The sequence below is a fragment of the Dasypus novemcinctus genome, chromosome 20 (assembly GCF_030445035.2).
Source record: "Dasypus novemcinctus isolate mDasNov1 chromosome 20, mDasNov1.1.hap2, whole genome shotgun sequence".
NCBI classification, from domain to species: Eukaryota; Metazoa; Chordata; class Mammalia; order Cingulata; family Dasypodidae; genus Dasypus; species Dasypus novemcinctus.
This window is the reverse complement of record NC_080692.1, coordinates 24,951,053-24,966,402: the sequence shown is the minus strand read 5'-3', so window position 1 is coordinate 24,966,402 and position 15,350 is coordinate 24,951,053. Positions and strand designations below refer to the sequence as shown.

The 15,350-nt window shown below is 40.2% G+C and overlaps 1 protein-coding gene across 3 annotated transcripts in view; it reads left to right on the top strand.

The window, feature by feature from the left end:
* The window catches only part of LPCAT3 (lysophosphatidylcholine acyltransferase 3), a 43,714-nt gene that overhangs the window by 24,729 nt on the left and 3,635 nt on the right, over positions 1 to 15,350 (top strand). For all 3 annotated transcript variants that reach the window (XM_058282704.2, XM_004448484.5, XM_004448483.5), the window contains exons 2-6: positions 12,707 to 12,814; positions 13,755 to 13,861; positions 14,382 to 14,475; positions 14,643 to 14,680; positions 15,108 to 15,286. In XM_058282704.2, the coding sequence (XP_058138687.1) occupies positions 12,707 to 12,814; positions 13,755 to 13,861; positions 14,382 to 14,475; positions 14,643 to 14,680; positions 15,108 to 15,286 (526 nt within the window). The remainder of the gene's footprint in view (positions 1 to 12,706; positions 12,815 to 13,754; positions 13,862 to 14,381; positions 14,476 to 14,642; positions 14,681 to 15,107; positions 15,287 to 15,350) is intronic.

Sequence of the window (15,350 nt, the reverse complement as noted above, 5' to 3'; positions counted from 1 at the left end):
GTTGGTATTGATGATGCTACTAATAACCATTATTGTTACTACTGAGAAGAAAAGACTAAGGAAGCTAGCAAGAAGGATCTTAAATGAAGTTGCCAAATAAGACTGGTAATAATGGAATTCACAGAATTTGGGAACAAAAGGGAAGGAGGAGAAATTTAAAGAGAAGGACATCGTTCTCTGAACCTGGAGAATAGGATGAAAGTATGGATTTCAAGCAGCTCTTCGGCTTTCCTGGCAATTCCCTAAAGGCCAAATCAGAGTACAGAAGGGGTACTCTCATAAAGCAGCTAAAGACAGAAATGTCGCAATCTCATAATTGTCTCTATAAAATACAGGGGATCTGCATTCCATTTTGTATAATCTATTTATTTTAATATAATTATGTTATTTACCAGTTAAATTATTTTAAAATTTTTTCAGCAAAATTCCTATAAAATGGGTATGCCACATTTGTCCTGTGGCTGCCACCAGGCACCCCAGTTTGAGCAGTCATATTTTGACAGTGATCGAGATAATCAGCTGGGATATTTAAAATAAGAAGTCAAAGTTCTCTGACCAGCTTCTAAAGAAAGAAGGATGTTCCATTGCTGTTTTCAGAGAGTTCCCAAGGGAGAGAATGGTCTCCGGTTGGTTGAGTCCGTGGGCATGGGCTCTTTTCCCTCAAGCCCCAATCTCGTTCTGCTTCTCCTATACAGCCATTCTTTCCACCTGATGACCTACACCACCTGTTTCACCAAGAAGATTAAATTTCTTTTAATCAACCTCCTCATTTGCCTTCCTTCTTACTTCAACATCTTCACATTTCTGTAGCAATCTCCTTGCCTTTCCCTCTAGTCTCAGGGAAAGCCAGAGCTTTTTTTTCCTCTTTCTACCTGTGGCTCTCCTGCTTTTCTTGTTCCATAAACATTTATGGATAGATCTTCCATCTCAGAAATTTTTCACTTCACTCAGTGGCCTCTGACCAAGGTCATTTACTGCTACATTTCTTGAGCAAATAGTCTTCACATCCAGCCTACACTTGCTCTTTACCCATACACTCCCTTCTTAGCTGGCCTCTATCTCCTGATCTCCACATCCGTCATGCTGCTGCTATTTCAGAGACACGAATGACTTTATTGTGAAATTTTCCTTTTCTTCACTCTCCTTAGACCCTGTAACGTTTGTTATTAAGCTCCTTTCCTACCTGAAATATTCCCCTTTCTTTCTCATGTGTACTATCCTGACTTGCCTCCATGTTTTTCCATTTTATCTTGATTTCTTTTGCTTCTACTCCCCTAAATGTAATTATTTTCCAAGACTCAGCCCTTGGCCTATCCTTTTTTTCTGGCCTGTCCCAGTGAGCTTGGATCTTTTTTCATGACTTCAGCTATCCCTTCTCCTCATCCAGCAACTCCTCTGCCAGATTCCAATCTTTGTATCTCTTTCAGTGGTACCACTTACCTTCTAATCGCCAAGACATGAAGCTGTGAGGTCAGTGGGCTTCACACAGAGATACATGTACCCTAGGGATACACAAAGACTTCCCAGGGGATAAATAGCAGGGACAGCTTTAATGGGAGTCAACGTCTAGATTTTCAACTTCCATATGAACTCTTTTCTGAAATTAACATGTCTGTGATATGAGGATTCTCCTTTCCCAATTCTCCTAAATTAAACAATGAAATTAGACCTCTTTGGAGAGAAAGTAAGTCTGACCAAGCTGATGGTTTACAGTTTGGATTGCATGGTGGACATTTTCTATATGTTCCTAAAGCATATCTTCAATATAAAACACTTAATTTTTTTAAACTGCATCATTTGCTGTTGTTTAAATGTAAAATTTTAGGGAAGCGGATTTGGCTCAACTGGATAGAGCATCCACCTACCACATAAGAGGTCCAGGGTTCAAACCCAGGGCCTCCTGACCCATGTGATGAGCTGACCCATGCATAGTGCTGATGCACACAGAGTGCCATGCCACTCAGGGTGTCCCCTGCATAGGGGAACCCCACGTGCAAGGAATACACCCTGCAAGGAGAGCCACCCCACGTGAAAAAAACACAGCCTACCCGGGAATGGTGCCACACACACAGAGAGCTGACGCAACAAAATGACACAACAAAAAGAGACACAGACTCTCGGTGCCACTAAAAAGAATCCAGGCAGACACAGAAGAACACACAGTGAATAGACACAGACAGCAGACAACAGAGGGTGGGGGAAAGGGGAGAGAAATAAATAAAAATAAATCTTAAAAAAAAATAAATGTGAAATTTTAGATGTCAGCGAAAAATTTGAGAGGGTATAGTTTTTCAAAATTCTTTTAGGGGATATGCTAGTAAAAATGTTTGAAGACGATTGCATTAGCATCTTAACCATTTTTTTTTAAGATTTATTTTTATTTATTTCTCCCCCCACCCCCACCCCCGTTGTTTGTACCCACTGTCTGCTCTCTGTGTTTGTTCATTGTGTGCTCATTGTCTTTTTAGGAGGCACAGGGAACCAAACCTGGGACTTTCCATGTGGGAGGGAGGTGCCCAGTGGCTTGAGCCACCTCCATTCCTACTTGTTGTTTCTCTCATTGTATTTCCTTGTTGTGTCTCTTCATTGCATCAGCTCATTGCCTCAGCTCACTACCTTGCTTGTCTTCTTTAGGAGGTACCAGGAACCAAACCCGGGACTTCCTATGTGGTAGGTGGGCACCCAGCTGCTTGTGCCATATCTGCTTCCCCTTAACCATCTTCAGTTTGTCCTTTTCCTTCATACCTTACATCCGTCAGTCCTATTGGTTTTTTCCTGTTTTATCAATTTCAGACCCTGCCTGGTTTTCCAGTCCTTCCTGTCCATTCTTGCTACCACTATTTCTCCCCTCTTAAAGCTAGTTAATATTCCATACTCTTGTCCTACCATACTCTTCCATACTCTTGACTCTACTATATTATTCTCCTCCCTTGGAATACCCTGTCTTTATCTCTTCTCTATTCCAATCCTATTTATCCTTCATGGCCCCATCCAAGTACTTGCTCTTTGAAACCTAACTACTGTGGTCATTATTGATTTCTCTCTTCTCTTAACCTCTACAACACTGGCTATTCCATACAATTAGCACTTAGTATAGAACATCATTCTTTGATCTTTCTTCTCTCCATCTAAAAAGCAAGTCCTTAAGAGAAAAAGCATCTCTTACAATTTTACCGTATCCTCCCTTAACGATTAATGCAATGCTGAGGACATAATGGGTGCTTAATAAATAATATTTCATTAACTACTTAGAGCATTCTTTCATTCATTATTCTATGCAAAAAATATTTTTGAGAGCTATTGTGTACCAGGAACTGTATTAGGCACTGGGGCTACAGCATGGAAACAAATAGACAAAATATTCTACTTTCAAAGGACAGAAACTGATAAGTAAAATGTATAGCATGTTAAAGAGTAATGAGTACTGAGGAGAAAAACAAAAGCATCGAAGAATAGGAAGTGTGTGTATGGGAAGGAGAGCATGTTATTTGTAGTTTTAGATAAGTTGGTCAGAGGTGGCCTCACTGGTAACATTTGAGTGAAGACCTGAAGTACACAAATGACTTGAGTTTATCTGGAGGAAGAACATTCTAGGCAAGGACCAGTTAATGCAAAGGCTTTACCTGACAGAGCTACCTGACATGAGCATAAAGGGATACTTAAAGCCATGTGATTGGATCAGACCAAGTCTTCACTGACAGAGCAGAGGTGATGCAATCTCAAATTTACTGAGCATCTAATATGTACCAGGTGTAATATATGAACCATAAGGTAGATATTAAAATTTTCATTTTACTGATGAAACTAAGGTCCAAAAAGGGTGAATAATCAACAACTCTGAGGTATAGCTAGAAAGTAGTAGAACCAGGATTCAAACTGATGTCTGCTCTACCTCCAAAGCCCATGTTCTTCTAAAAATCCAGTGTCTTAATTTAATAATATGTTGCATTTTAGAGAGAATGCTTTAATTATGGATCTCAACATACTTGGCAAGCCATACCAGTACCCTTATAAAATAAATATGCTATGACTCTGCTTTTGAAACACAACTAGAGGGGAAATCCCTTAGTCATATGATTGTCATGCCATGTAGAGATTAGATTCAGAAGCTCTGATATTCACTTACCCCAGAATTTCTCAGAAAGGCCTGCCTCCCTTTTCTGTAAACTTACGTGTGTGTGTGTGTGTATGTATTTTTAGTGAGCATTTAAAATGTTTTAGATACGTGCTGTTTTATGTATATAATTTCATCTAGCCCTTACATCATTAAGGCAGGTACTAGTAATATCCTCATTTTAGAGACAAGGAAACTGATGCTCAAAATCACACAGCTAAGAATGAAAAAGGAAAAAATAAGAAAAAAAAGAAACAAAAAGCACACAGTTAAGTGTAATTACAGTTGATCAACTAATCAAAAAATGTACATGAAAGAACACTAGAGAATAACCTAAGGACTGAATAACACAGTGAACCCAGAGGTTGGTGAGAATTGTCATTGATGGTACAGATGCAAGAGTGTCCTTCTGTAAGCTAGAGTGGAGGTACATCACTATTGCAGGGTGGTGGGAATATGGAGAAGCATGGGAAAACTACAACTGGTATGACCTATAGACTGTGGTTAACAGCAATACTGTAATATTCTTGCATCAGTGTCACTGATGTATTGTGTTGATAATGGGATATGGAAAAAGTGTGCCAAATGTATGCTATGGACCATGGTTGGTGGTAATAGTCTGATATTATCTCAATCTGTAACATATTCCACCACAGTGTGGTGTGTTGGTGAACAGGTGTCAGATGGGAATTCTACACATGGGCGTAATTGTTTTGTAAGTTCACAACCTATGTAATAAAAATTTACTGTAAAAAACAATAGGGAGGGTTGGGGGAAAATACACCAAATGTAAGATGTGGACTATAATTAGTAGTAACCGTTTGATGATGCTCTTGCATAGTTTGTAACAAATGTTTTAGAACAGAGCAAGGTGTTGGTGGAAGGGTGATACATGGGACCCTGTATGATGTTATGCATTTTTATTTTGTAAGTTCACTTTTACTATACACTTACTGTTTATGTATGTTCATGTATAAATGGTATATTTCAATTTAAAAATATATCTTAAAAAATAAAATGTATTTATGCTTTGTAGTATGCTTTGGAAGATCCAAAGACATGGGTATAATCCCTGCCTTTACGAAAGAGCTTATGAACATACGAAATATCTAATACAGAACAAAAATGCAAGGAATGGCATATAGTAGTATGCAGTGATTTGCCAAATGAGTTTTATGCTAGGTGCAATGCATTTAAGGCACTTAATAAAGTCCATTTAATATTATGTAATCCATAATACACATGGCCATGAAGTCATCATGGTGTGAGGTAGCCTTAGAGAAGAAGACACTTGAACTGGATTTTGAAGAATGAGCAAGAAATCAGTTGGTAAGGGGGATTTGGAGAAGGTATTCTAGGCTAAGGGATTGTCCTTAACTAAGGCGCAGAGCCAAAAAAAAAAACATGTTTGGGCAAAAGCAAGCAGACCAGTTTTAGCAGTAGCACAGAAATGGAAGCTATCACTAGAAATGTAGTTGAAAGATAGACCTTGAATCTTAGATTTAGGAATTGTAACTCCAGCATGAGCTCTTGTACTCGCTATAGATCTAATTTATACAGTCAGTCAAGAAATTGAATAAATGATCTAACATAGCCTTTTCCTTTTTTCTCTCCTTTGAGGTGTGAGTTGAATTCTCATTTCAGGGGTATTACATGGCTATTTCCTAGCTGTAAAGTTCTGCATTCATAAGTGCCATTTTTGTAAGGTAGTATTTTCCTAGACCTTCCCTGAGGCAGTTTTACCTTTGTTGAATTTCTGTAAGCAATTATAGAAAAACTAAAAAAAAGAAAGAAAACAACTTCCTAGAAGTTGAAGGAAAATGGTGGGTGTAGGATTGCAGGGAGTTAAGAAGCTGCAGGTAGAGATTAGGTAGAAGGCCATTGCAGGTCTTTAAGGGTAAGGGCTAAGGGCCTTAACTGCAAATGTAGGACAAAAAAAAGGAATGGTAATGATGAGAGACATTGGAAAAGAGGAATCAACCAGATTTGATACTAAATATGGTGAACAAAGGAAAGGGAAGAGTCAAAGACAACTTCAAGATTTTGAATCTGGTTGTGGGCCTGAAGAATGGTAAGGCCATTAATAAACATAAAAAGAAGCCAAGAGAAGGCTGACATAGAGGGGAAGCCATGTTTTAGTTATATAGGGTTTGAGATGGTATAAGATATGTCCAGCCAGGAAGCAGGAAATGTAGAACTGAAACCCGAGAAGTTAGGACTAAAGGTGTGGATTTGCCTTTGGCATAAAGATCATATTAACTTACTTGAAAGTAGATGGAGTTTCCAAAAAGGCCGTATAGTGAGAACAATAGAGAGCCAAGATTGAATTCTGGAGGTCAGCCACATTTAGAACCCAGAAAAAAGCTTTCAGAGGATAGGTTGGAGCAATCTCTTGAAAAATCTTATTCTGAGAAACATGCCAGTCAGAGTAAGGACAAAATTAGTGAAAGTGAACATTTAGGAATTTTTGTAGCAAGTTGACAGTGCCATAACTTCTAAGCCCATCATTTTATGTTTTGCAGAACTATTGTTATATAACAGATGGGGGGTGGGGAAACTGGTCTTTACCACTGATAGAGAAGTGTGAAGTTAGAGTATAAAACAACCAAGACACCTGCTCCTAGGTATTAACCCATGAGAATTGAAAGCATATATTCACTCAAAAACTTGTACACAAATGTTCTTAGCAGCATTATTCATACTAGCCAGAAAGTAGAACAAACTGAAAAAGTCCATCAACTGATGAATGGATAAGCAGAATGTGTGGTATCTCCATACAAAGGGATATTTTTCAGCCATAAAAAGGAATAAAGTACTGATACATGTTGCAACATGGATGAGCCTTGAAAACATTACACTGAGTGAAAGATGCCTAGCACAAAAGGTCACATATTGTATGGTTCCATTTATATGACACATCCAGAGCAGGCAAATCCATGTTGCCAGGGCCTGAGGGAGGAAAGAATGGGGAGTAACTGCTAACAGGTACAGGGTTTCTTTGGGGGATAGGGCAGGGTGATAAAAATGGTCAGAAATTAGATAGTGGTGATGGTTGCACAACATTGTGAATATACTAAAAACTAAATGTTATATTTTGAAATCATGAGTTTTATGGTATGTAAATTATATCTTAATTATTAAAAAAAAAAATGAGGAGACTGCATACCTCAAAACCAATGAAACCAGTGAAGGAGAAGCTTTCAAAAAGAAGGAAAACAGAGCAAGACAGTCAAGATACCTAGGTTAGGAATGCAGGATTTGGGAATTCTAAAAAGAATAATGATTAAGCCGAAAAACATCATTCTATATGTTAGTAGTTCTGAAAGTGTAGTCCACAAACTCCTGGGGGTCTCTGAGACCATGAGGTAAAAAAATATTTTCATAATATTAAAATGTTAATTGCCTTTTTCACTGTGTTGACATTTGTTGCAAAAGCAATGGTGGGTACAATTGCTGCCACCTTAGCACAAATAGGCAGTGAACCCAAACTATACTAGTAATCATTGTATTCTTCACCAGCATGCACTCAATTTTTTTTAAAGGAAAGTTTTTTTTTTAAGGACACCCTCAATAGAGCAGTGGATTTAATTAATTGTATTAAATCTCAACCCTTGGGTAGGCGTCTTTTTAATATCCTGTGTGAAGAAATAAATATGTGTAATGCACTTGTGCTCCATGTTAAAATGTAATGGTTGTCTCAAGGAAAAGTATTTCTGCAATTGCTTGAGTTATATCTTAAATTAGCTTTTTTCCCCACAGAATACCATTTTTACTTGAAAAATGACTGACAGATTAACTACGGTTTTTTATGCTTGGGCATTTGGCAGACAGTTTCTTGAAAATGTACAAAGTGAGCCTGTCACTTCAAGGAAACAACTGACAGTATTTGTAGCCAATTATAAAATTCAAGCTTTCAAGTGAAAATTAGAATTTTGGAAAACTTGTGTCTGCTACCATGAACTTGACAGCCTCCCAATATTTAGACTATTCTGCTGACATCCATGGGGATATTAAGGAATGTGACTTTTTTATATTGTGTCAATAACAGAAGATCTCCTTAACTCAGTGACCCAGTATTTTCTAAATGGCATACAAAACCATGTATGGGTAAAAGAACCATTCAAAGCACAAGAGGGATTAAAGGTTTTTAATGTAAACAAGTATGAAATGTTTGTTGATATGGTTTTGAGACCATATTGCAACTAACCTTTAAGAAACCACCACTTGTTAAGTTTTGGTGTAGTATCAAAAAGGTATATATCCAGAATTATCTGAAAAGAGAATTAAAATACTCTTTCCAACTATATATCTTTTTGAAGCCATACTTTCTTTATATACTTCAACCAAAACAATATAACCAATTGAATGCAGAAGCAGATGAGAATCCAGCTATCTTCTGTTAAGCTAAAGACCAGAAATTTGTAAAAATGTAAAACAATGCCACTCTTCTCATTAAATGGTGTGTGTACTTGTTCATTTTGGAAAATAAGTTATTTTCATTTTTTAATGTTATTTATTACCATGTAAGGGTTTTATTATTGTTTTTAGTGAATTAATAATTCAAGTATTTTTATTTTTAAAATTTTATTATCTAATATAGTAGATATTGATAGAACCCACACTATCAAAAGTTGTTTGAGGTCCTCAGTAATTTTTAAGAGCATAAAGTTGTCCTGAAACCAAAATGTTTGAAAACAGCTGCTAGCTATGACTATGGATGTTATTTCAAACTCTTGTTTATGATGTTTGTTTTTTTTTTTTTTTTTAAAGATTTATTTTCATTTATTTAATTCCCCTCCCCTCCCCCGGTTGTCTGTTTTCTGTGTCTTTTTGCTGCGTCTTGTTTCTTTGTCCGCTTCTGTTGTCGTCAGCGGCACGGGAAGTGTGGGCGGCGCCATTCCTCGGCAGGCTGCTCCCTCCTTCGCGCTGGGCGGCTCTCCTTATGGGTGCACTCCTTGCGCGTGGGGCTCCCCTACGCGGGGGACACCCCTGTGTAGCACGGCACTCCTTGCGCGCATCAGCACTGCGCATGGGCCAGCTCCACACGGGTCAAGGAGGCCCGGGGCTTGAACCGCGGACCTCCCATGTGGTAGACGGACGCCCTAACCACTGGGCCAAAGTCGGTTTCCCTATGATGTTTTTTGTTGAGACAGTATTCTCCTTTCCTGTAGAACTGGTGTCAACATCTGACTAAGCCAACATATAGCAGTTCTGTCTAATTCCATTTTCTCCTCAGACTTGCCAAAACCTGCTCTATTTTCTTTTTACCAGGGTCATATGAACCACTGACTGATCAAACGGGGCCATATTGTAGTCCTTCAGAGCCCAGAATTAGCTACACAGGATGAAAGACAAAAGAATTTACCAGGCTTTAATGAAAACAGCCCATTTCTGTTTCTTCAAATGAAACCTCAGAACCTTTAGGATTAATAGGTAATTTCAGAACTGTTTCACAGGAACTAAGAAGGGGTTCCCTTAGCAATCTAGGTACTTGGAATTGCAGCTGTTATACACCCCACATGCTTGACCAAAAACTCCTGAAGAGGACCAAGTGAAGTGTCTTCCAGCAGTCTGCTTCAAGGATCCCAGAATTTGCAATGCCCTAGTTTCTGCCCTGGCAGAGCTCCTGCTCTAGTAGGGGATCTTTGGGTGGCGAGTATACTTTAGGTTACCGTCCTTCATCTGCTAATAAGTTTCTGAAGGCCCTCCTTTAAACAAACAAAATGAAGAAGAAACAGTTACAGTACTGCCAAACAAGTTCTTAAAAAGCCTCTGGACTGGGTTTATAGAGCAAATCCCCCACCTGTTTGGAGCTATTAAAGAGAGCAACCCCCAGTCACCAAGCTCAGAATTTTATTCTCAAGGTCTAGTAAGCACTACTATCTCACATGAGGGTTTTAGTACACCATTGCTTCTTAACCTGGGCTGCACATCAGATTCACTTGCTGCACTTTTCTAAGGTATAGCTCCCCTCCCCCTCAGATCTACTGAATCGGGAAAGCGGTAGGTTAGGTGAGTGAGGAAGGATGTGCTTTGGTTGTTTTTTATAAATTCTTTGGTGATTCTGACTGTAGCCACTATTGTATTAACCACTTGGTTCCACAAAAGCATTAAGACTCAGAAACAGGTTCCCAAAAAAACAGCACAAGGGTGACTGGGCAGGCTCCAAAGCCTCTGAGCTGAACTGCAGCCAAGAGCAAGGTTTGTGTTTACACACTCAAAATCAGTTCTGGGTTGTCCCAGCAACTCATCCAGCACAATTTCTTCTTCCCCTTTGCGGTCATTCCAAGCCTTGCTGTCCTCTGTTTTGGTCGTAATGTTCTTGGTGAACTGGACTGCCTCATTCTTATTTTTCTCCCAGTTGCTCCGCCTTCTTAGCATGTGTTTCCTGCCATGTAACAATACCTCGCCTGGATGGAACTCAACAACCTCCACACTCCAGAATACATCTGGAGAACAGGAGATAGCAAAAAAGGGTCTTTGAGTGGCCACAGCAGATGTTACTTGGCCTACGCACTTAAGTATTTTTCTACACCTTTAAAATAAAGTAACAGTTTCTAAGGCCTGCAGTAAATGAGAGGTCGGGTAAGGAACTCTTCTGGGTGGGCACACTAAAAGCTCAGGGGGCACTATTGATCCCTGAATAGCAAAGAAAGGGGCAGCAAAGCTCTAAGAGATGGCTACAAGAACTCAGCACAGCCTAAGCCCTATTAGGGTCAGAGCCAACAGTTACACACCTCAGTAGGTCAGGTCATCATGATTCTAAAATAGCTGTGACCGGATCAACAAGAAAATGTTAAGTTATATTCATTTTAAGGAGGCAGAATAGTATATGTTATAGTTTTTTTTATTTTGAGCATTCCAAATGGTTAAAGGTTTTAGTGACTCCAGTTGGGTCAGGATTTTCTTGCTTAAAGTGCCCTTAGTTATCTAGAACTTATGAGGACTCTAGTAATTAAGATCAACCCTATAATACTGTTTCTATTCATTTATATCCTTATTCCTAAAAAATTAAAAATAAAAACCAAAAGATTCAAGGCAGTTGTGTCTTACTCTATATTCTGGCTCTGGTTCTTAGCAATACTTGCTGCTAACCTGGTGTACTGTACCTGCCAAATTTCTACCCATGTGATATGTATGAGACTTGATCTTATTTCTTTGCTCATCCATCTGACTCTGAAAGGTCATAGCTGTTTTTCTCTCCTCTGACTGAGTAATTCTATATCACTTCATCTCTGCCAGCCAGAAAACAAATCAGTACCTGCCACCACCACTACCCCCATCATATGCTACATAAACAGAATAGCCAGCATATAATAGACATTTAATAAACATTTGTCAAAGGAATGAACGCACGAGTGATCCACTACAGAATTAACTACTTGGGTGAAACTATAAATTTGAAAAAGAGCCTAACCTACTATGAGAACAGCAATCAAAGAACACTGGCAAATCCTGGCACCAAGAAGATCAAATGGTTGATACACTGTTATTTGTATTTGGGGAGGGGGGTATAGGTGGAGTTAGGACACATAATAATAAAGGCTGATCTTATAGGTTAAAAGAAAGAAAGATGTCTGGGGGAAAAGCCTAGAAGGATATAAACATTGCAGAGTTAACCAAACAACTCACAACAAACTATATTGCCAGTGATAAAGATGATTAACTGTAGCTGAGAATTTAAAAGCAAGAACTTTAGCAACTAAAAACCACGGCCTACTTGAGCACCCAAATTATGCAGGATAAAATAGGTAAAGAGTCCTTCCAAAAAACAGTAGGGATTCCATTCTTCCCACAAGCACTAGTGCAGCAGGAATGTCACAAGGACAGCAGCCAGACTTCCCGGGAGAACAGAGTGTGAGTCTGCAGTAAAACCACCGTGGTTTGTGCTAATTTTAGTTTAGAGATACCACGTGTTAAGGATCCTTTTTAATTCAGAAAGCAACCCTTGGCTGTACATAATTAGTTCACAGCCCATTAGGAAATCCCCTATAGCTCATTCATGGCCCTGGAACCATATTCTGAATCACAGCTTTAGAAGATATTTTCCCAGTATACCTAAATAGATTTGATAATTTGGTTGATGCCCAGACCTCAGCATGTGTGGAGTATCTACACATAGCCTTTAGCTGTCAGCAATCCCAGTGTATAACCTGGTGTTAGTTCATACTGATCCTCTTAATAATCTGACTGGCAAATTTTCTGCTAGCAGGACAGGTAATGAAATTATAACTGAATTACAAAGGTATAAAATAGTGTTTCTAGGGCATAGTTCTGCACCCTCAATTCTATCATTTAAGAAAAAGTCAATTGAGAGAAAATTCCTAGCAATATTTAATGGGCTATATAAATGAAACCTAGTTTAGGACCCAGTTTTGTATTTACTGCATATGAAATTAATATCTTCAGTTCTAAATTTGTATTTACAAACACTTTTGATTTTGGGGGATACTATTATCATCTTAACTGTTGTTATCCATATAACATAAATTTTTCCTCCCTGGGCTGAGTTTCATGCCAAATAAACTTCAAAACAAAATTGGGTTGGCACCAGACACAAGTAACCCTCCTCTCATCTTTCTCCCCCTCTAGGTTACCCCTTCGCTTTGTTTTATCGACGCTACCTTTTCTACAAGGACAGCTACCTCATCCATCTCTTCCATGCCTTTACAGGCCTCTCCATTGCTTATTTTAACTTTGGTGAGTGAACTGGAATAGTAGTGACACTGGGATTAGAGGGAACCTGGGAAGGAACAGACTTAAACCAAATTTCCTTGAGAGAATTTGATGGATAGTATCTTAGGGTTCTCTAGGGAAGCAGAATCAACAAGAGATGTCTGTTAATACTATGCGATTTTATCAGAGTCTCTCACGCAGCCGTGGGGATGCACAAGTCCAGGTTCCACAGGCAGGCTGCAACCAGGGGCTCCAGTGAAAGTCCAGTGAAGGTTCTTGATGACTTTTTTGTGAGACGGTGGCTGTCCAGAGACAAGCTGGGAAATTTTCTCTCAATGCTAGAATCACTTCCCCTGTTAAGGGATTCATTCAACTGATTGGGTTAAGTGTCATTCATTGCTGATAGCAGTCTTCCTGATTGATGTAATTATAACCAGCTAGCTATAATTTACCATGGCAGTAAAGTCAATGGTGACTGAAGTCCATAAATGCCCTTGTATTACAGTTAGCCCAGTGCTTGCTTGACCAAACAACTGGGCATATAATGCTCTCTTTGCAAAGAAGCGGACTGTATGAATAAGAACACAGATTGACTTTTCTTTTTTTTCCTTCTATGTGCATTCCTCACCCAAATAAAAATATTTTGAGAGTGGTTGCCCTCAACAGACCCCATCAACAGAGAGGCATCAGTTTCCCTGTGCTTTGGCTGAACTTGAATGAGACAGCTCTAAGCAGTCCCCGTCTAGTCAGTCCTCAGCTGAGACATTCAGAAAGAGAATATCACTCTGCTAATCCTTCATATTTATACAATTAATTTCCAGCCATTCCTCTAAAACATGACATTACTCTGGAAAAAAAAAAAGACTCAATGCCAATGTTATTTATTTATATACTCTTGGTGGTTAGAAGTCTCAGGAAGAGAGGGAATGCAAGGTCTAAAATTTGCTGTCTTCTCTGCATCCAGGAAACCAGATCTACCACTCCCTGCTATGTGTTTTGCTTCAGTTCCTCATCCTTCGACTAATGGGCCGCACCATCACTGCCGTCCTCACTACCTTTTGCTTCCAGATGGTAAACGTCTTTCCCTTAGAAGCTCAGCTCACAGCTGACAGCCATTTCAGAGGGTAGGGGGGGGACAGGGGGGCCTGTGGTGTAGGGAAAGGAGGGCTAGGCGAGGCAATTTCCAATCCCCTCTCCCAATGTTTATCGGTACGATTGCACGATTGCTTTGGGTAGGTCGTCACCATCCCCAGGGGTTTCATCCGACTATAGTGTAAGGCTTCCCCTGCCTCAGGAAAGGGCAGCACCAGCTAGTCCTATGCAGAGGACTGTGTCGTGAGGTTCTTTGATCCTGACCAAGATGAGCCCCACTGTCTGTAAGGGGAGTCATTCGGCAGTAAACCAATTCAGAGTGTGCCACAGGAGGGAAACATCTAAATTGCTCTTTACAGGTCCACTTCTCCATTTGTAGGCCTTTTAAAGATGGGACCAGGGAAAAGGAAAAGGAAAAGAAGAATACATTGGATAACAGAGCAGGGAGAAAATAAAGAAATAGTAATGAGGGTAGAATGCATTCTGTCCCTTCTCCTAGGCCTACCTTCTCGCTGGTTATTATTACACAGCCACCGGTGACTACGACATCAAGTGGACAATGCCGCACTGTGTGCTGACTCTGAAGCTGATTGGTGAGTGGTGGGTCGCTGCCCTCCACCTGGACACCCTCGTTCTTCCTCCACCAGACCAAAACCTGCCTCTGGGCTCCCGTGACACTCCTGGCTGCACTCAGTCCACAGGCTGCCTCCTCAGAGTGTCCTCCCCCTCGACTCTACCCACCCCTTCTCTCTCTGCTCAGGTTTGGCTGTTGACTACTTTGATGGAGGGAAAGATCAGGTAAGTACCCATTCTTCTGCAGAGGAGTTAAGGATTTAACCAGAGGGCAGGAAAAAGGCTGTTGTTACCAAAAGACTGGACCCAAATACCAGGAGCAGAGCTTCTCCCTCATTCCCCAGCCTGTGTGAGCTCCCTGTTTCGGACAGCTGTGAGCAAGGATCAGCAAATCTAATTTGCCCAGGATCCAGCTCTTGCACAAAGTCCAGACATCAATGCCAGCAGGCAGCAACAGCCACCTGTTGCCAAGCTACCCCACACACAAACTCATTGCCATGCAAAGCAACTATTTTTTTTCCATATAATCCCCCAAAGAGATGGCTATTTGAAGAACCCCATTCAGTGGAGCACAAGGGTGGGGAACACTCAGACTGGCTCTTGGGGGGAGATTCAAGGCTATCCTGAACCATTCATTCTCTTCTCGGCATAGAATTCCTTGTCCTCTGAGCAACAGAAATATGCCATACGGGGTGTCCCTTCCCTGCTGGAAGTTGCTGGTTTCTCCTACTTCTATGGGGCCTTCTTGGTAGGGCCCCAATTCTCAATGAACCACTACATGAAGCTGGTGCAGGGACAGCTGACTGACATACCAGGGAGGATACCAAACAGGTAATTGCCCCTCTTGGTCAAGACCGCTGTGCAGGGTTCTCACCAGTACAAAGCCACTTGGGCC